The following is a 22,241-nucleotide window of genomic DNA, read 5'->3' on the forward strand; positions in this document are numbered from 1 at the left end:
CAGCCCAGATTTTTTCACTACAGGTCACCCAAATCCATCATCAACCCAACATTTATTTCTGCACTAATGCTAAACAAGCCAAACTCTTCCATGTTGAAGCACCTTCTCCAGCTTGACTGCAGGAATCAACAGTCCATAAATTGTATCTGTTTTTGCTGCATGGGTTACCTGGCCTTAAAACTCCCCCCCCCATACACTTAAAAATGGTCTCACTTTAAAATTTTCCACCCTTCCTCTTCACCTGGTCTCATTTATCACCTACCAACGTACTCGTTCTCCTCTCCCACCTGCTTATTACAACTTCTGCCCCATTTCTTTCCGCTCCTGATGAAGTTTCTCGGCCTAAAACGTCGACTGGTTCCTCCTCCAGAGACGCTGTGCTTCCCCCCCTGCATTTTGTGCGTGCTGCTCAAGACCCTCAGCATCCTCAGAACTTCTCGTGTTCTCCCCTAAACTCACTTCTTCAAGTAGGGTTTTGGAATGGCACTTTCTGTCTGTCTGTATCTTGTTTTACGGCGGTTGGCATCCAGCTTAATGGTGCATTACCGCCACCCTCTGCTCCAGAATGTGCACTATAATCCCTTCACCCAATCGCACACACACACATATACAAACCTACACTTCACCCTCCCATCTTTGACCATCCTAGTATCCTATTCCTGTTTATTCGTCATATTCTATAAAAAAAACCCTGTACCCCTTAAAAACGCTAAAAATACCCAGACTTGTGCTCTCTCACCCATGCCCAGCAACCCTTTTAATGTGAATTCCTGCATCCCCAACTCCCTTAATTTATTTCTCATCATCTCTCTCTGTATCCTATACTTCCTGCAACTCAGAACTACATGTTCTACTGACTCCTCTTCCTGATATTCCTCACACAATCCTGTCTGGTGTTTCCCTATCATTTTCAATGTTTTGTTTAATGCACAATGCCCCAGCCTTAACCTAGTCCACACAATTTCCTCTCTTCTGTTTCCATTACCTACCCTAGTAACTGCAACACTCTTTTGTATTTGATATAAATGCCTCCCTTTCCCCTCCCTGTCCCATCTTTGCCACATTCGGTTGACTTTTTCCCCAGATTACACACTTAACCTCTGCTTTACTGATACTAATGTGCATTTCCACATTTTCTTTCTTTAACACCCTCTTTGCCAACTCATCCACCCTCTCATTCCCCTTCATCCTTACATGTGCTGGAACCCATAGAAATTTTACCTGACCTCCCTGATTTGCAATTCTTGTAACTAACTGAAGGACTTCATAAAGTACATCTTGCCGACTGTTTGTGTAAAAAGACCTTAAACTTGCTAGAACTGAGGATGAATCTGAACATATCAATGCTTTGGCTTGTCTACCTTTCTGCACCCATTGCAACGCAACCAACACCGCCACCATCTCCACTGTAAACACTCCTAACTTATTAGATATTCTTCTGCTGATTCCAATTTCTTTTGCTGGTATTACCACCCCAAACCCTGTCACTCCTGTTTCAGGTGGAATGGCACTTCGAATATTGCTTTAGGTTTTATACCCAATTATAATTAGTACGTTACCTGGGGATGGTCCACCGTGCCTGAAGAGATTCAACCACCCCGCCTTCTGTCTGAGTAAGTGACATTCCCACCTGGCCGTGACAGCTGCCGGTCCCACGTGACAACGACTTGCGCCCTTCCCGCCCGTGCGCGGTGGGAACCGCCCCCTCCAATCATGTCCTCCCCTGGCTCCACGCCCCGCCCCCTGCCCGCCCGCCCGCCCGCCCACCCACCAACCAACCAACCATCGTGAGCTGCTGGCGCCCAAGCCAGAAACAGCGAGAAATTCTACAGATGCTGGCGATCTTGAGTAACGCACAGAAAACGCTCGCGGACCTCAGAAACTGAGGCAGCATCTATAAAGGGGAATAAACTGATGAAAAGTCCCGGCCCGAAGTATCAACTGTTTCCTCGAGCTCGCCTGCCGGCTCGGAGTAAGTAATCCGCCCTCATGTGAGCTCCGACCAATGAGCTTGTCCCTCATGTGAGCGCTGACAATGGGCTTGTCCCTCATGTGAGCGCTGACAATGGGCTTGTCCCTTATGTGAGCGCTGACCAATGGGCTTGTCCCTTATGTGAGCGCTGACCAATGGGCTCGTCCCTCATGTGAGCGCTGACCAATGGGCTCGGCCAAACGTGAGCTCCGCCTCCACACGTGTCCTGACGGGAGGTCGGCGGTGCGGCGTGTTCCGATTTCTGTTCCCACAGACGCGGCCTGACCGGCAGCGTATTCCCGGTCTCCGCTGTATTATTTTCAGATTCCCACCATTTGCTAATTCATTAGTTTCCTTGACTCAATATCCCGCTCACTCCGTCCCTGTGACTCTCCATGCTCGTTAATGGCGGCCCCGGTGCAGCGGCTGAGTCACCTTGCTTTCCATGTCAGCAACAGCGAGCTCCTGGTCCGCTACTTGGTGCGGGCGTTCCGCTTCCAGCTGTGCGGCAGCCGCCAGACGCCGAGTGTTAGGCAGTCGCTGCTCAGGAAAGGTTCCGCCGTGTTCATCGTTAACGAGAGCGCGGCCGGCCGGTGCTCGGGGCCGGAGAGCTTTCTGTACGACGCGGCTCCGGCGCATGTGGTGGACACCGCTTGCAACGTGTCCTTCGAGGTGAAGGACGTGGAGCGGGCGACGCTCAGCTTGAGCCGCCTCGGCTGCCGGGTTTTAGTGCCACCGAGCCCCGTGGAGGACGAGCTGGGTTCGGTCACTTACTCTGTGCTGGGGTCGGTGGTGGGTGATGTCCGCCACACTCTCATCGACCGCAGCAACTACTTCGGAGACTTTCTACCCGGTTTCGGACTGGGTCCTGCGGCTGCGGTCTTGGCTCGGGAGCAGGACGGCGATCCGGTGGCAATCACTCATTTTGATCACATAACCTATGCGTGCCCTCAAGGGCACTGCAACTACATCATGGACTGGTACCAGAGGTGCTTCGGCTTCCAGCGCTTCCTCATTAACCGGTGAGTGCCGATGGAGGCGCTTTAAATAAAAACGCAAAGATTTCCATCCTTCCTCTTGTGACTTTATAAGTTACTTGGAAATGTAGCGATGGCGGTGAAGGGAATATGATGCTGTTGTTTTATAACAACCGATCCATCCGCTGGCATTTAAGAATTCACTTTTGGCTTACAAGTGTGTCCTGACGTTAAAGTGTTTGTTATGTCTCTCTGGAACCTTACAAGGTTGTCAGCAATAATTTTGGTGCTAGTGTTTATTCTGTAAACAGTAATGATACCCTGCAGGACTTTTCACAAATTATAAATATCAAATGCAGAATGCACCATAGGTGCTGAAAATCTGAAGTTCAACAAAAACAAAGCGCTAACGTTGGAACCATTCACACAAAAAGTTGAGTTAGAAATGGAGTTGATGTTTCTGGTGTGACTTTTCCTCAGGACTTTATAATGCACAATGTACTAATGTAAGACACAATTAAGACTGTAAGACTTGTGTTCAACATCTGCTAGTTTGTGTTGCCAAGAATTTTTTTGTCCATTTTTATGAACTCAAACCTATTTCCTCTCCATGGTGTGTTTTATTATCTTTTTATTTTCTATTTTTGTTAATCTGCTTCTTCCAGGCACTATGTAATAGACATTTTTACATTATAGATACAAATATTTGCTGAAGGTTCAACTTTTACAGTTAAGAATTGATTTTAATAGTGTTTTTTTCAGAGTAACCAACTTAACATTAATGCTTTGGCAATCTTACATTATAATCAGATTTCATATCACTGGCATATGTGAAATTTTTAACTTCGTGGCAGCAGTACAATGCAATACATGATCTGGGAAAAAATAAGTAAATCAATTACAGGATGTAGATATGTATTAACTAGTTAAAGATAGTGGGAAAATAGAAATAATAAGTGAGGTGATGTTCATGGTTCATTGCCCATTTAGGAATCAGATGGCAAAGGGAAGGAAGCTGTACCTATTTCTGAGTATGTGCCTTCATGCTTCTGTACTTCCTTCCTGACAGTAACAATGAGAAGAGGACATGTCCTGACTGATGAGTGTCCTTAACGATGGACATCACCTTTATGAGGCACTGCTTCTTGGATACTACTGAAGCTAGTACCCAGATGGAGCTGACTAATTGTACAACTTTTTGTAGCTTTCGAACCTCTGCAGTAGCTGTCCTGAACCAGACAGTGCTGCAGCCTATGAGAATGCTCTTCACAGTACATCAGTAGAAGTTTTAGAGTGTCTTACGTGACAAATGAAATCTTCTCAGACTCCTAATGAAATATAGCTTCTGTCTTTTTATAGCTGCACTGATATGCTGGAAACCAGGTTAGATCCTCAGATCTTGACACCCAGGAACTTTAAATTGCTCACTCTCCACTTCTGATTCCTCTGAAGAATGGTTTGTGATCCCTCGTCCTATCTTCTGAAGTTCACAATCAGCTCTTCGGTCTTACTGGTGTTGAGTGCAAGGTTGTTACTATGACATCACTCAACTAGCTAGTATATCACACTTCTGTGTGCTCCCTTGTCTCCATTAGGATAATTTGAATTGTAATAATGTCAAACATTTTATTTTTCTAGAAATGAAAGTGTAGACAATGGTTATGTCATTCAAGGGAATGACATTGGATTGCGCTTGACTGCTATGGAATATTGGAAATGCAGTGAAGTTGGTATGTCAATCTCTACAAATGAAGAAAAGAAAACGGACTGCAAGTTTGTGATTGCTGAGTCCTTACCCCGTCAAGGTACAACAAACATTACTATGTCAAAATGTCACTTCATTTTAAAAAAATTAAATGAAGCTGCATTTTATGTATGCATAGTTTCAGATATTTCTCCATGTAATATCTCCAATGATGGCCAAATATTTTAACAATAAAATCACTGGGAGTCCTTCTCATCAAGGTGTCATGTCAATTTTGTCTGTAACTAGTTAAGCACATTTGCATCTTTTCCCTATTAAATAGTAAACAGATGATCACAATCTAAGCTGCATCCGTCACCCTATAAGGTGCCACCAGCCAGATTATAATTGCTCTGGGGATAAAAGTTCTTCCAATTTCATCTCTAGTTCAATGGTTCTCAAACTATTCCTTTCTTCATTTCTTGGTGTTCTTAGAGCATAACATTGCTATCAAGGTAGGCATCTGTCACCCAATCCTGTGTCCTTGAAAGGATAGTGACTCAACTTTGAGGGAAATTTGAAGGTAAGGTAAGGGGCTATTTTTTTTTAACGTAGAGAATGGATGGGAACTGCCTCCATTGTAAGTACACTCCTCCTTAACTAATGGAATCAAATCTATTTGCAGGACACGTAAACTCATTAATGTTCTCTACTGTTGTAGGAAGGTGTATCAACTTTGACAATAAAAGCCAAGATCCAGTTTTTTCTTAATATAAGCATTTGCTGTACATCTGTAATAATAAGTACTGTGTATGAGATCCCCTGTTGGCAACATTGTGTACTTCACATGTAAGCAACACTTCACTTTTTTTTTACTCCTCCCAAAGTGGTAACCACACTCTACAAGTTTTACTCCATCTGCCAACCTTTTGCCAGTCACTTAACCTAAGAATTGGTGTTAGTTGTCAGTATCAGTGCATACAGAAATGCTATCTAGGTCTTATTACACGCAAGTATGGACTGCTCCATTTGCTAAGGAATTATTAATAATGGGAAATGTTCATTGAGTATCTACCCTGCTGATCTGATAACTGTAATGAAAACTGAAAATTTAGAGGCTAAAAACCTGGAATTAAAATGGAAACTGCTGGAAACAGTCAGGTTCGGGAGCCAGTGTAGGTTTTGAGGTTCCGAGGTTTTAAACATTGGCCAGGCAATGTGCATTTACAAATCAGACCTTAGTACGACAAAGTTAATACTAAAGGATATATTTGGCATTTCAGGAGGAAAAAGTTTGTCTTATGAAAGAATAACAATAGAATTTGAAATGGGCTTAAAGAAGAATTAAACATCTACTTGTGTGTTTAGTTTGCTTCAAATTTGGCAGTGATTATCACTTGGCAGCTAATTTGTGCAAACATATTATTGAACTTTAAGTATTTGAGATTAAATTATAAACCAGTCTGCTGTTTTTTGTGTGTCCATGAAGGATAAACATTATTAAGAACAGCAATGTTACTTCTCTTGATAATAAATAGCACTGATTCTGTCTGTACTGGAATGAGGCCCAGTTTCATGCTTTCAGGCCTTGGAGTGGATTGTCTTCGTTTCAATTAGTAATTTGAAACTTTACTGCAAATCATCCTTACAAGAGACTGTGTATTAGCATTGTTGTTTTCTGAAGAGTAATAGTCACATTGGCATAATCCAACTTTTGGATTTGCACCTCCATAGTGGTTCTGGTGAGGATTTGCTTTATGTACTTTATCCCATTATTACTGTGCTTTAAAATCTGGAGGTGAGAGAATACCAGAGAGATGGTAGGGAAAATGCTAGTACAGTGATTATTACCTTAGTGTTAAATGATTATACAAAGTAAACTTAGAATGTACTTCAGCCTGACAAGCAGGACAAGAAACATGCTTGTTGCATTTGGGAAGGTGATGGTGGGGTACATTGAGAACACACTTGCGTTACTCTTGGGTAGGGAATTCTAGAGGTTAAACGTAGTGCTGATGAAAGGAATGGTAAAATGTGTACACGTCAGGGTGTTTTTAGTGTGATGGTGTGCCCTTGTACCACCTTGCCTTGGTGTTCAGGAATATGGTCAAGGGACCCTTGGTTAACATTGCTGGTAGATCATAGTGAAGCCATTGTGTGCCTATGGTGATGGAAAAATATTTTTAAGCAGGTAGTTTAAGAACTGATGGAGTGGATTACTTTACCCTGAATGGTGGTGGTGTGTTGCCTCTTGTATGAGTGCAGTGAGGATAACACTCAGTGATGGAGTGTATTCTTTCATGCTGCTGACTTGTGCTTTGGTGGGGAAAGTGAGGAGGTGAAATCTCAGTATTATACACTTGCTGTGACCTGCTCTTGTGATTAGATTCCATTTATATCACAGATGCCTGGTTGCCAAGCAATAAATAAACTTTCAGAAAATCAGCTTTATAAACATGCAAATATCTAACTTCTGGGAGACTCCTCTGCTGATGCACGGGTATGGATACAAGCTGAGCCTTATCATAACCTGGATGACTGTCTAACTGATTGGTGGCTGCATTGTAAGGCTGTTGCGATCTTGTTCCAAATATTTTTTGCAGGAGAAGTCCATATTCCTTTTCCTTATAGAACAACAATTCTTGACTTATGCTGAACAACAATTTGAAGGAGATGATAAGTAATTTAAATATTTATTCTTGTTTTCCCCGACCTTTTTTTGTTCATGACCTTTGGGTAACTTGCTTACAGAGGTTTCTGGGGTTTGAGCAGGGATGGCTCTTAATCATTTTGAGATAACACATTTAGATCATAATAGCTGAGTATCACCTTGAATGAACTACAGTGCCTATAAAAAGTATTCACTCCCCCACCCCCTTGGAAGTTTTCATGTTTATTGCTTTACAACATTGAATCACAATGGATTTAATTTGGCTTTTTTGACACTGATCAACAGAAAAGACTCGTGTCAAAGTGAAAACAAATTTCCACAAATTGGCCTGAATGTATTACAATTATTAAACACAAAATAATTGCATAATTACTCATCCCCTTCAAGCCAGTATTTAGCAGATGCACTTTTGGCAGCAATTACAGCCTTGAGTCTATGTGGATAGGTCTTTATCGGCTTTGCACATCTGAACACTGCAATTTTTCCCTATTTACCAAACTGCTCAAGTTCTGTCAGATTGCATGGGGATCATGAGTGAACAGCCCCAAATTCTCAATTGGATTAATGTCTGAGCTCTGACTTGGTCACTCCAGGACATTGATTTTAAGTCATTCCTGTGTAATTTTGGTTTTATGCTTGGTCATTTTCTTGCTGGAAAACACATCTCCCAAGTTGCAGTTCCCTTGCAGACTGCTTCAGGTTTTCCTCCAGGATTTCTCTGTATTTTACTGCATTCATTTTTACCCTCTACTTTCACAAGCCTTCTAGAACCTGCTACAGTGAAGCATCCCCACGGCATGATGCACCCACCACCATGCTTCAGGGTAGGGATGGTGTGTTTTTGATGGTGTTTTGTTTTATTTACACTAAACATAGTGTTTAGTTTGGCCAAGAAGCCCAAATTTGGTTTCATCAGACTATAGAATCTTCTAGCTGACTTCAGAGTCTCCCATGTGCCTTCTGGCAAACTCTAGCTGAGATTTCATGTGAGTTTTTTTTCCCAACAGTGGCTTTCTCTTTGTTACTCTCCCATAACATTGTGACTGGTCTGTTCATTCTTAGCCACTGAAGCTTGTAATTCCAGAGTTGTCGTAAGGCTGTTAGTGGCCTTCCTCACTAGTCCCCTACCTGCACAGTCACTCAGTTTTCGAGGATGGCCAGCTCTCGACAGGTTTACAGCTGTGCCATATTCTTTTCATTTCTTGATGTTGATTTAACTGTACCCCAAGGGATATTCAGTGACTTGGAAATTTTCTTGTGTCCATCTCCTGACTTGTGCTTTTTAGTAACCTTTTCGTGGAGTTTGAAACACCTTAACTACACACAGATCTCCATTTAACTAATTACGTGGTTTGTAAAACCAATTGGTTGCACCAGTGATGATTTGGTGTCATAGTAAAGGGGGTCAGTACTTATACAATCAATTATTTTGTTATATTTTTGTAATTAATTTAGATAACTTTGTAGAGATCTGTTTTCACTTTGACATAGGAGAGTTTTTTTTTCTGTTGATCAGTGCCAAAAAAAGACAAATTAACTACAGTGTGAAGTTAATGTAAAACAATAAAACATGAAAACTGTCAAAGGAAGGGTGAATACTTTTTATAGACACTATATTGATTTGTTGAATGATGGCTCTGTAACCTCACTTTAGGAATTAATATTCAGATACTTCCTGCTTTGTAAAGACACTGAGTGTGATCACTGTGAAAGATCTTGGACATTTCTCCTTTAAATTATACAAATATTTTCTTAATATGATCCTGATAGTGGGCTAGTTTGATCTCAACAAATTTGCTTATTGCTTTTCATAACCTTGTGTTGTACTGCTAGTATAATGAGAAGTAATGCATATCAAGGTAAATTATTTTAATATGTTAAAAGGGGACATTCATTTAAATTTACATTATTAAACATGATAGTATTTCACAAGATGAACTAACTGCACAAATGAGAAATTCTGCACAAAGATAAATGGGTTTGAACTAGGGTATTAGTACAAAGAATTGGTTGCATAATTTCCAAGGTTGGGCCTGAAATCATCCAGCATGCCATGGGCAAAAATGGAAATTGTGGTGATGTAACCTTGAAAATGACAACAGAAGGAAATAGTAAATCAGATGGTGTACTTGTTATGTGCACAGATAAGTAATAAAGTATAAAACTCATGGTTTTGTTAACCGAGTATTTACTGGTGATCATACTTTGCTGGAACAGTATGAATCTCAAATGCTAAGATTTGGGCAACGTTATAGTTTTTTTTTGTCTTCCTATAAATTAAGCAAACTTTATTGGTGTAGTTTCGAGTGTATTTAACAGTTTTCTAAATTATGTTGATAACTCATTTGGGGACAAGTATACATTGGATTACAATGTTGTGTAATGAGAACAGAAATTAAATTTCTTAAAGGATTGTAATAGATATTGATTCAATTTTATTCTGTAACTTCTTTGTCATTCCAGTTAGTTAGCCATTCTCCCTCATTCCTCCAAATTGCCTAGATGATATTTGCCCTCTTTTGTATCTTACTATTTAAATAAGCTGGAAAATTAAATATTGCTAAACTAAATTAAAATTTTAATCATAACCAACTAATGTTCTGGCCTGACACTCTGTTTAAAATTGAAGTGAATTATTAGATATTTTAACAAATAATTTGTGTATATGCTTAGGTAAAAACCAAGTTGACACATTTCTGGAGGAGCACCGTGGAGCAGGAATACAGCATGTGGGATTGTACACCAGTGACATAGTTTCTACCTGCAAATCTCTTGTAGACGCCGGAGTTCAATTTTTTACCCCTCCTGCTACATATTACACAGAGGTATAGTACTGACTGAACAATTTAAATAGTTTTCAAAAGAAATAAAAATACAATATCTCAAAAGGTAATATAAGATAGTTTCTTCTAATATTTAAGGTTAAGTTTGTGCTTTTCTTTATTTTGAAGAATGAGTCAAACATCAACAGTTTTGCAGTATGTTCAGCATAATTCTTGAGTAGGTATCATTTATGATCTTCCAACTTTTTTAAACAAATTGTTGGATTGAAGGAAGAATTTTTCAAATCTGTCTTTAGAACTGCATTGTTCTGAAGAAATCTCTGCGTTTCCATATCTCTGGCTATTATGACATTGATGTATGAATTTTGGTAAGAATGTGCTTTGTATGTAACCCCTTTTACCCAATTACAGTCTAGTTCTAGGGCCTTTAGCCTCACAGCATCCACCATGTTAAGCCTCCATGGAAACTCCTATATTTCGGTGAGTTTATACAAGCTGTTGAGAATATAGGCCAATTTGTCTTAATCGTTCTTCGAGGTAATCTTTTCATGTTAGGAATGCATCGTTAATCTTTGTTGCAGTAAGGTGCATACTTTCTTATTCATGAAGGTCAAAACTGCAAACATGATTTCAGAAATGGTCTTGCTTGTTGTTTGTAGCAAGACTTTCTTCATGTACTTTTGCAGTAAAGGTTAACGTAGTTTGATTTTCTAAGATTTAGTTAATTCTCCACATTTAATAAAATCTTAGTTAAAATGAGTTGTTATTGTTTTTACCTGCCTTGTACAAGATAGGATCTAAAATATCATGTTCCTTGCTATGTTTGATTCCTTGAAAGAATCCTCTGAAGCAGTTAGCGTGCCGCTATTATAGCTCAGGGTGTTGTAATTCGGAGTTCAGTTCCAACATACAGCCTTACAGGTGATGTCTTCCCCGTTGCATGCGTGGGATTTCTTCGGTTTCCAGTCACAGTAGCATGATGGTTTCTTAGGCAGTGCCGCCTGAGGGCTCGAAGATCACGCGCATTCAACAGTGGTTTCCGACCTTGCCCTTTACGCACTGAGATGTCTCTGAATTCTCTGAATCTTTTCACAATATTATGTACTGTAGATGTTGAAAGACCTAAATTCTCTGCAATCTTGCGTTGAGAAATGTTCCTTTTGAACTGACTCTAACAATTCTCTCAGGAATTTTCGCACAAAGGGGTGAGCCACGACCCATCCTTGCTTGCAAAGACTGAGCCTTTGATGGACGCTACTTTTATACCCAGTCATGATACCTCACCTGCTTAATGTGGAGTCTTCCAAACCAGTGTTACTTGAATATTCTGTGCACTTTTCGATCTTATTTTAACTCTGTTCCAACTTTTGTTGAGGGTGTTGCGCCATCAAATTCTAAATTTGTGTATATTTACAAAATACAATTAAATTGGTCAGTAAAACTATTGAAAAACTTTTCTTTGTACTTTTGTCAGTTAAATAAAGGTTCACGTGAATTAACGTATCACTGATTTTTGTTTTTATTGCATTTTGGAAAATATCCCAACTTTTCTGGAAATGGGGTTTGTATTTCTCAACACTGTATTGCATCTGCCACTTTTTTTGCCCATTCTTCCAATTTGCCTAAGTCCTGCTGCAATCACATTGCTTCTTCAGTACTACCTATCCCTCCACCTAACTTCATGTCATCCGCAAACTTTGCCACAAAGCCACCAATTCCATTATCCAATGTGAAAAGTAGCAGTCCTAATACTGACCACTGAGGAACACCACCTGCATCATTTTCCAGTGGTCCAATAGCAATTCTTACCTCCCTTTACTCTTTATATAACTGATAAAACTTTTAGTATCCTGCTTTATATTACTGGGTAGTTTGCCCTCATATCTCATCTTTCCCCTCATGCTTTTTTAGTTGCTTTTTGTTGGATTTCAAAAGCTTCCCAATCACTCAACATGCCACTCACTTTTGATACCTTGTATGCCCTGTCCTTGGCTTTAATAATGTCCTTAACTTCCCTTGTCAGCCATAGTTGCCTACCCCTGCCATTTGAGAGCAACTACTTCTGTGGGACATATCTATCCTGTACCTAGTGAAGTATTTCCAGAAACTTCAGCCACCTCTGTTCTGCCATCATCCCTGCCAATATCTTCCTCCAATCAATCTGTGCAAGCTCCTCTCTCACCTCTGTAGTTCCCTTTATTCCATTGCAGTACTGGCCCGTATGACTAGTGCTTCTCCCTCTCAAATTGCAGTATGAATTCAATCATTGTGTGATCGCTGTCTCGTAAGGGTTCCTTTACATTAAACTCCCTGATAAGACCTGGGTTATTACACAACACACAATCTAAGATGGCCTTTCCCCAGATAGGCTCGAGCACAAGCTGTTCTTAAAAAGCCATCTCGTAGGCATTCAACAAACTCTCTCTCTGCGATCCAACACCAACCTGATTTTCCCAATCCCCTTGCATGTTGAAGTCCCCATTACAATTGCGACATTACCCTTTTTTTTATAGGTCACACCTGCCCCAAGAGAGGTTCCAACTAACCAGAAATCTGAATCCCTGTCCCAATTCTTCAGCCATGCATTTATCTGCAACCTCCTCCTATTCCTATCCTCACTGTTGTGTGGCACAGGTAGCAACCCTGAGATTACTACTCTTGAGGTCCTGCTTCTCACTTCCTAACGAACTCCCTGCATTTTTTTTTTAGGACCGCTCCCCTTTTTCTTCTTCTACCTGAGTCGTTGATAACAATATGTACTATAACCTGGCCTCCCTTTTCAGGATATTTTGGATGCGTTCAGAAACATCACGAATCCTGGCACCTGGGAAGCAAACTGACATCTGTGTTTTTCATGTCCACGGTATCAGCATCTGTCCCATAACTATAGAGTCCCCTATTAGTGCTGCCATCCTGTTCAGTTCCCTACCCTTCTGAGCCACAAGGCCAGACTCAGTACCCGAGGCACGGCCACTGTTGCTTCACCCAGGTAGGTCATCTTCCCAACAGTACACAAAGTGGAGTACTTACTGTTATGGGAAACGGCTACAGGGGTGCTCTCCACTATCTGACGTTCTTCCTCCCCTCTCCTGACGGTCAGTGATTTATCTGTCTCCTGTAGCCTTGAGGTAACTACCTCTTCGTAGCTCCTGACTGTCACCTCATCACTTTCCCTAGCAAGCTGAAGGTCAAACTGCAGCTCCAGTTTGTTAACACAGTCTGTTAGGAGCTGCATCTTGATGCACGTGGTGCAGACATGGTCATCGGGGAGGCTGGTAGTCTCTCGGAAATCCCGCATTTGACACCCAGAACAAAACACTGGCCCTGTAGACATAGCCCCTATTTCCTTGAGTTAAATAAGAAATAAGAGTGAACATGCCTACTTGCCTTGCCTCCGTCTGTTGAGCCAAGGCCTTGCCACTCTGACTCAAGACTGCTCCTGTGATGACTGCTCCGCTCGACAGTACCTCTTTTATGGAAATTGGATTTTTAAAGCTCTTTGCCAGAGTTGCATGGGAACACTTCTCCAGCGGCTGCGCAGTACTCCGATCAACAACCTGCTGAAAAAAATTGCTGCTCTTTAAAGCTCTCTGGCAGACCTGCGCAGGAAAGCTTCTCCTGCATCTGCGGAGTACTCCAACCAGTCCTGCCCCTTCTCTAACCAAGTCTCACTGATGGCTACATTACCATAACTCTGCATGCTGACCATACTCTCTGCTCATGTACCTTGCACACAATACTCCCTGCATTGAAATATATGCAACTAAGTAAAGGTCGACCACCTTGAATCTGGCAATCAGTCATCCGGTTTTACCGCTGGTTCAGGCATGATTTTTGCCAGCCTAATTTCAAATTCCCTGTGCTTCTGTGCCAAACTGCCGCTACTATTTTGGTTGATGCCATTACCAGAATTAGCTGTTGGCATGGTCTTTAAAAGAAGCAAGTCATTCCTCTTATTCTGCATTTTTTTTTATATAACCTGTGCTTATCTATCCCCATTCATGTGTTCATTGAATAAAGGAAGTGCTTCTCGTGGTGTAAAGCACTAACAGCATACATTGTATGTTGGCATTGTACTCAAGACAGACACTCTACAGAGGATGCAGAATCACCAACAGATTATAAAGCAACAAAAGATCATTGAATTGACTTTATTACCAGCATCCTTCATATAGATGAGGAGCAAAAATCTTTACATTATGTCTCCATTATAGTAATTTATAATAAAATAGGGTATGTACAACAGAACAGTCAGTATAACATAAAAATGCAATTGTATCAGCATGAATTAATCAGTCTAATGGCCTGGTGGAAGAAGCTGTCTCAGAGCCTGTTGGTCCTGGCTTTTGTGCTGCAGGTGGTAGCAGCTGAAACAGTTTGTGGTTGGAGTGACTCGGGTCCCCAGTGATCCTTCGGGCCTCTTTTACACATCTGTCTTTGTAAATGTCCTGAATATTGGGAGGTTCAAATCTACAGATGTGCTGGGCTGTCCGCACCATTCTTTGCAGAGTTCTGCAATTGAGGAAAGTACAGTTCCCCTACCAGGCAGTGATACAGTCCAGTCAGGATGCTCTCAATTGTGTCCCTGTAGAAAGTTCTGAGGATTTGGGGGCTCATATCAAACTACTTCAACTGACTGAGGTGAAAGAGGTGCTGCTGTGCTTTTTTCACCACACAGCCGGTATGTACAGACCACGTGAGATCTTGGTGTATGCTGAGGAACTTAAAGCTGTTCACCCTCTCAACCTATCAATGTTTGGCTGCTCTTAACACTGCAGGAACACTCAGGTGTAACTTGTTAGTCTTAAGGTATTTTGCCTGTGCTGTACTTCAACCAATTTTACTTTTCATTTGTAGTTTCTTTTTATTTATTATCCAACTTAATTCTATTTACAGGATACTTTACAGGTAGGGTGAGTTAGATGTGTGTATTTATTTAATCCTAACCTAACAACCTGTGATTCAGCAAAATCACTAATCCAGCGCTGCACAGTTCCAGGTTTGAGCTGGATCAGTCATGCAGTCACGAGTCAGCAACTTGCTGAGCACACAGCCCTGGAGTGATGGGGGGGGGTTGTGGGGCACCAGTGACCTGCATGATGGAGCTTGAGCTGTTGCTGCCAACTAAGACTAACTGGGGTCTTTCCATCAAGGGGTCCAAGATCCAGTTACTAAAAGGGCTGTTGGGACAGTTTATCTACCAGACTCTCAGGGACGATGGTGCTAAATGCCAAGCTGAAGCCGATGACCTGGTGTCTGCAGCATCATTTCCTAGGTGGGAGAGGACCGGGTGGAGGGCTGAGGCTATACCATCAGTGGATGGAGCAGCAGGCCAACTGGAAAGGGTCCAATGTAACTGGAAAGTGGGATTTTGTATGATCCATTACCAGCCATTCAAGGCACTTCATGATTGTTGAAGTCAGGGACAGACCAGGTTTATACAAATACATAATTCCAGAAGTTTTAATGAAAATTAAATTATTGTTTTTTTAAACAGGCTTTTTTTGCCCATTTTCCTTGAACTACATGGCTTGGGAAAGGAATTTGCAGTCTGAATGAAGAGCTAACTATCACTTTTCATCCTTGTACACATCATAGATCCTTTGTAGAGTTAGTTGTGCTGAAAATTAAGCTTAAATACTTGGCTGCTCAAAAATCCCTAAGGTGATAGTATCATTCTGTTGCTGTTGTTCGGAAAATTCTGACCTGGATTATTTTTACACAATTAACAATTAAATCATTTTTGATCAGGAGGAATGTGTGCAATGTGCTGTCACTTGGTATGTACAGTGGTTGTCAGTATAAAGCTAATCACCACAGACAATTTATTGGCCATAAACTTCTGTGCCTCTTAAAATTAGTGAAATTAAAAATAGACTCAATGATTCTATTTAATCTACATTGCATTTACTGTTTCTTAATATTTTCCCCCTCTGAATAGTGACCAGTTATTGCTTTAGATACTGGGCCTTAATTGCAAAATAATTTACAGTAGTTGTTTCTGAAAGACATAAATTACTGAATAAAGTCACTTTCTCCACTAGTGTTTAATTACATTTTGCAATTGCTTTTTATATCTAGATATTTTAATTATAAGATATTAAAAGTTTAGTATCCTAGTTGGGTAGACCAAATTTGCACTAAATTCTTTTGCCTTTGTCATGTTCTTTTTACAGATTGACAAACAGCAAGAGATCATGAAAGTAGGAGAAGATTCAGAGTTGCTTTCACGATATGGCATTCTCCTCGATTCGGAGGTTGATGGTGAGCACTGTAAAGAAGAAGCTGAATGTCACAGGCCAGATGATAACAAAAATAGGTTTGTTTGTTTTTTGAGACAATATTTAAAATTTTCTGGTCCGTTTACTGTCACGAACAATATTTGAAGAAAAAATTTGAATAAAATAATCATATTTTTGCTGACTGCTTTCTGATTTACATCTTGATCTGAAAAGCACAACCAGGGTAACCTGAATAGCTCAATACCACCACAAGTCTCTCAGGAAAGTATGCAGGGACATTGTGTTTGGGCATTCTTGGTCATTACTCAATATCCACCTCCAGGTTTTGACCAGTGATATTTACCATCCTGGCAAGTTTTGATTTGAAAATCTCACTCTACTTTACTTTGATATTGAAGGAGGTCATTTGATCCATCTCTCCGCAAAACAATCTAACTAATCCCATTCTCTCTCCTTATTTTGCATTGATCCTCCTCCCTCCACCCCACCCCACCCAAACTTGTTCTTTCCACACCCAATAATTCCCTCCACTTTTTTATTGATTTTTTTTGACATTTACCAGACATCCCACCTCTCCTGTCCCTGATGCCCACAAATTATATACAATGTCCCGGAAATCAATTTTTGAGAGAGGGAGAGTGTGTGTGTGTGTGATGGCAGTCAGTTCCAAAAAAAGAAAATATAAAACGTACGTCACCCCAGACTACACTAAAGTGTACCCCTGCCTAATAGGGGTCAAAAATAATGACAGTGTTGCTCGCTGCACTGTTTGCAACAGTGACTCTTCTATTGCCCATGGTGGGTTAAGACTGTAAAAGACATGTAGAGGTGAGTTTAACAGGTGTCATTCATTCATTAGCATAGCTAACATTATTTAAACTAGCTGACTAGCTGGTAAGGAGCTACTCTATTGCTGACATCCCACCTCTCCCAGAAGTTCCTGGAGTCTCCCGCAAATTGATGGTGCTACCTCCCTGAAATGAGTTTTTGCAGGGTGGGATGTCTGCATTTACTTACACTAGCACTTGATTTATAGGAGGCATGCCTTGGAGGTGTGAAGGGAATATGGAGTACCCACATGATCATGTGGAGGATGTACTGACTTCATGCAGTCAGCACTCAGTCAGGACCAAACCTGCGTCTTGAGATGTGAGACCGGAGCCCTAATTACTGCCAAGTTGTGAATCGTGTTGCCTTTAAAGATATCCGTAACAATTTGGACTGTATTGGGTCACCTTTCCCTTGCTTTAGGATTCCCTAATTGTAGAGTACTGCAGGAGGGGTGGCATGGTAGTGTAGTGATTAGCAGAATACTTTACAAAACAGGTGATCCGGGTTCAGTTCCCACCGCTTCTTGTAAGGAATTTGTATGTTCTCCATGTGCTGTGAGAGTTTCTTCTGAGTGCTCTAGGTTCCTCCCACAGTCCTAAGACCGACAGGTGCTAAGTTAATGGGTCCTTGTAAATTGTCCTGTGATTAGGCTAGGATTAAATCAGGATTGCTGGACGGCATGGCTTGAAGGGCGGGAAGAGTCTACTCCATGTTATATCTCCATAAGTAAATATGTATGTCTGATTTTTCTGTAAATCAAATTTTTGTTGCTACCTACTCTGTAAGGTCTGAAATTCTCTTTAATTTTTCTGGTATTCTGTCTGCATCTTCTAAGGTGCTTATCGAAAATAGCTCTTTCAGCGTGTAATGTAACTTATCAAGCATGATGGTTCTTTTTAGGTGAGGTGAGCCATTTTATTACATTAAAGATGTGTATGAAATGCAAGTTGTTATGGCAGCAAGCATGATGGACATTCTCCAGCTGTCAGCAAACGGAATCTGAGACTGAAGCATGACTTCCTTTCTGAGATTGTGACCTCCTTCATCCCTGATGTGAAACATTGCAGAACCTCCCAAAGTTACAGCAGGGTGCTGCTCCTGTGAAATGTTCTAACCGGAACAGTTTGTGACTTGGAAATATGGCCAGAAATAGTTTTCTCATGGGAAGAGATGCCTGCATCCTTCAAGCAGCCAGCAAATGCACCCTGCCTATCACCCGTGCTTGTTTGTACATTCAGCCGGAACCTAAGTGGCGCATTTGTAAGTTGGTAAAGACCTGTATTGATTAGGAAAAACACAATAAGAAAACTTTTCAGAATTATAACCTGCATCAAAACCAAACATAACTTCCCTCAGCTTCCTTGCTAATAAACATTTATGGACTGAATGCACTGTTACAGCACATTCAGTAGCTTTTGGAAAAGCTATTGCTTTTGCGCAAAGACGTGTCACTGAAATGCAGTCTACTATCAGTTCCGGTGTCATATGATGCTTTTTGTGTCTGGGCAAATAGAAACCAAAAACCTTGCTAGATGATTTATGATTGCAGTATCTTAAATCCTGAGTATATTGGCATCTAAATGTAATCATAATTCAGACTGACTTTATTTCATTTGCTGCTGGGGTGCTGAGGCTGCTTCACCGTTCCTTTTTTAAATGGAATATTTCTAAAGTTTTCTACATGTTTTCTGAAGTTTCTGAACTACGTGCTGTGTGTTTTGCAATGCGATGTTTGTAGTCCATATCTTCATGGATCTCTGCCTGGTCCTAGTTTGTCACTGTTAAGGATATTGTTGGCTCAGATTCAGGAACAAGTTGTTCTACCATCTCACTGGAACATTGATAGGAACAGAAGAGTGCAACCAATGGAAATCTGAACCTGTAAACTTTTTTTGTAACAGCACTATTAAGGCATGCATAACTTTTATTTTGTCTAGCATTTGTATTAGATGCTACTTTAAGTGTAGTCAAGATTCCATAGCTTTGTATTAAATTTTATAAACAACCGAGGTTAGAAGTAGTTGCAAAAACCAAAATGACAGTGATTCCAAACTTGGTTAAGTATCTGTCCTTTCAGAAAATCTATTTTGTGTGCCATTCCTCAGATCAGCTGCACCAACTTGTCAGTTCTGTCAGAGACAGTGGCTGTGAGATTCCAGAAATGGAAAGGCCAGTGGGGTGCTTAATGGTGTAAAGAAACTCCCTGCTGAAACAATAGGAACCCAAATAAGCATCTTGGGCCATAGTGCTATAAATTGATAAGAAAAGGCTGGAAGTGCTAGCATTTATGCAAGTATCACTGCAGGATATGCCTCAATGTTAGTTTATTATCAGGAGAGAAGTTTAATGTGTTAATTTTAGAAAACTATGACATATGAAAGTGAACACGCTAGATGTTTTCCTCTACCTTAAAGATCCTGTTACGTTTTTGTCAATCTGTGCAAGGTTTTTTTTCCCCCAAAGATTCCTATGGCTAGATTCCAAATGCATACTTCCTGCATAAGTGTATATTACTTGGGCACTAGTATTGAGCACCATTTTAAAGTTTTTGTCACCCTTTATTACATCATGGTAGAAGTTTTGGGTATTAAGAATTGCATTCAAGCATTCACCTAAAAAAACCATCAAAATAGCTCAGACATTTAAATTATTTTTTAAAGTGCCATTCCCTTTCTGAGATTGTCATTCTAATTTCATTTATAATTGTGTTATTCTGAGACCTTACAACTTTCTCTGGCTTGCTATTTTCTCCTAGTATTAGTTTCAGAACTTGGAATGAATAATTAGGTTTTTGAAGTTTGATTATCAAACAATGTATGTTGCTTGCTGGTTTTGTGGATCCTATAATTCTGTGCTCTCGTCCAGTGCTCACCACTTACTTGACCCCCTTCTATAGTTCCTTCTTAGAATTAGCAAAATTGTTTGCTACAAGAGACAAGGCAGGTTCTGATTTGGCATGTAGAGTTGAGTTTAATGTATTTTTTGTGAATATTTATGATCAAAATTTTCTTCGTTGTAGGTACCTCATGCAAATGTTTACAAAACCAATATTTTCTGAAGAGACTTTTTTTCTTGAACTCATTGAGCGAAAAGGTGCCTCCGGATTTGGAGATGGGAATATCCGTGCACTGTGGAAATCTGTTCAGACAGCTATGGATCAGCATGAGGAGAATAAAACCACAAAGGGAATATTGATGAGGAATGCAGGTTTGCTCTCAAGTTGAAGGTCTGCAAGTGACAGTTGGAATCTATCAGACCACAATCCTCCTTTTGGCATTGAATTTCTAGGGTCTGCTTTCCAGAAGTATGCAATTGTACCAAATATTAAATATAAATGTACTGTAACAGATATATATCAAGTTCAGATATGTCTTTGCAAAATGAAAAATTGCAATGTGAATCAATTTCTAGGAATTAAACCATTTCAAGTTAATATTTCTGTAATTTTTTCTACTGATGTTGGTAACATTTCCAAATTGATCTTGATGTATAATTTCAAAGTTCATTCCTTTTTCACACTTTCAAAAGATTTAGTTCGAAGCTCATCAACCTCAGGAATAAATCAGAACAGTGAGGAACGGTTGCGTTTCCAGAGATACCATGCTTTAGATGACATTTTGGAAGAAAAATGTACAATTCAAATGATGCCACGGTCAATTCAGAGGAAGAGCTTTCACTATATTTACTAATATCGCTTTCAATTTAGTATGGCCTATTCACTGCCTGATGTTTGTGTATTCGGACTCGATAAACATTCTTCCATACTTTGCAACAGAGGGCAAATCCAGGGTTCTGAAAGGCACAACATCAATCCGGGTTTTATTGATGTGCGATAGGGTCAACTTCCATGTCCAGATATACAAGTCCGTTACATCTGTAGATTTGCATTGGTGGAATTTTCAGTTTTAATTGGAAATAGAGGCAAGGGGAATTGCACTCCAATATTAAGTAAACGTGTATACAGGTACCTTAAAATTCTTGTACATTTCCTTGTAGAAGTTTGAAATGAAATTAATTCTATCCATGTAGTGATGGTAAAACTGCTTTTCAGTTTGTACAACAGCAGCAGATAAAACAATCCTTTTTTACTTTGTGGTTTTATAATTGGAATCAAACTAGAGATTATATCAGTGAAGAATATTGAATAAATGCATACTATAATTTGCTTATCATTTTTGTTGTAAATTGATGTAATTTGATATTACCATATTTTTCCCTTTTGGAGAACATTTTTTTTCAATGTATGTGCCTTTGCCTTTAAGACAGAGGGTTATAGCTAGTGCATCCTGATTTTAGTCCCTTTATCTTGAAATGCACTGAATATGAATTGGTTTGAATTAAAAAATATTTTAAATAGGGCATTGTAATTCTGTAACTTGAAAATCTTTAAAGATAGATCAGTAAGAATATGTTATGGTATGCTGCACATTTTATTGGATTGTAACAGTTCTAACAAATTGCAAATGGGACTAGCTCAGGAAGGAAGACACCTTAGCATAGACAAGTTGAGCTGAAGGGGTTTTTATTAGCTCTGTATATCACTGACTGTTTATAAGTTTTTGAAATTTGTATCTTAGTTTTAATCGTGTTTTTCCAGTGACTCATTATATTTTTACTTTGTATAATTTGCACAGATTTTTAATAAGATTTTTGTTTATTATTTACTTAGGTGACCATCTGTTAATCAAATAAACACATTTGGCAAAAAATAGATGAGTGAATTCATATGACTAATAATTAAAGAACTTTTGATCAATTTTGGAGCAATTATTTTTTGTACAGATTTCTGTAACCAGGCTCAAAACTCTTAGTATTAATTTTTTTGGGGACAGAAACATTTAGATCTTAAGCCACCTTCTCTCCAACTGCAACAAGATGCACCATTTGGATCAATTATACCACATAGTTCCATGATACAGCATGTGACATACCAGAACCCAGTTTTACCCCATAATGGCTGTTGTAGTTTAAAAGACCTGTAATAGTCTTTTGGAAAATATATAGAGTGAAAACTTATCATTTTATCTGGAATTAATTGGACTTTATAAGAATGGAATCTAAAGTAGACAATATCTTAAGCC

The 22,241-nt window shown here is 39.9% G+C and overlaps 1 protein-coding gene across 1 annotated transcript; it reads left to right on the forward strand.

The window, feature by feature from the left end:
• The first annotated feature begins 1,814 nt into the window (after nt 1–1,814).
• On the forward strand, nt 1,815–21,881 carry hpdl (4-hydroxyphenylpyruvate dioxygenase-like). Its single transcript, XM_063071847.1, has 5 exons — nt 1,815–2,994; nt 4,588–4,754; nt 9,978–10,129; nt 16,264–16,406; nt 20,180–21,881. Exons 1-5 carry the CDS (start codon nt 2,378–2,380, stop codon nt 20,382–20,384), a joined length of 1,284 nt encoding a protein of 427 aa, XP_062927917.1. The 5' UTR covers nt 1,815–2,377; the 3' UTR covers nt 20,385–21,881.
• The last annotated feature ends 360 nt before the right edge of the window (nt 21,882–22,241 follow it).

Source organism: Mobula hypostoma, chromosome 19 (assembly GCF_963921235.1).
Source record: "Mobula hypostoma chromosome 19, sMobHyp1.1, whole genome shotgun sequence".
NCBI lineage: Eukaryota > Metazoa > Chordata > Chondrichthyes > Myliobatiformes > Myliobatidae > Mobula > Mobula hypostoma.

What these genes read in the sequence shown, in the direction of transcription:
- hpdl (XM_063071847.1), top strand. Translation starts at nt 2,378, where the DNA reads ATGGCGGCCCCGGTGCAGCGGCTGAGTCACCTTGCTTTCCATGTCAGC. An exon ending in CTGCTACATATTACACAGAG is followed by an intron (nt 10,130 to 16,263) that starts GTATAGTACTGA and finishes TTCTTTTTACAG; the next exon opens with ATTGACAAACAGCAAGAGAT. An exon ending in CCAGATGATAACAAAAATAG is followed by an intron (nt 16,407 to 20,179) that starts GTTTGTTTGTTT and finishes TCTTCGTTGTAG; the next exon opens with GTACCTCATGCAAATGTTTA.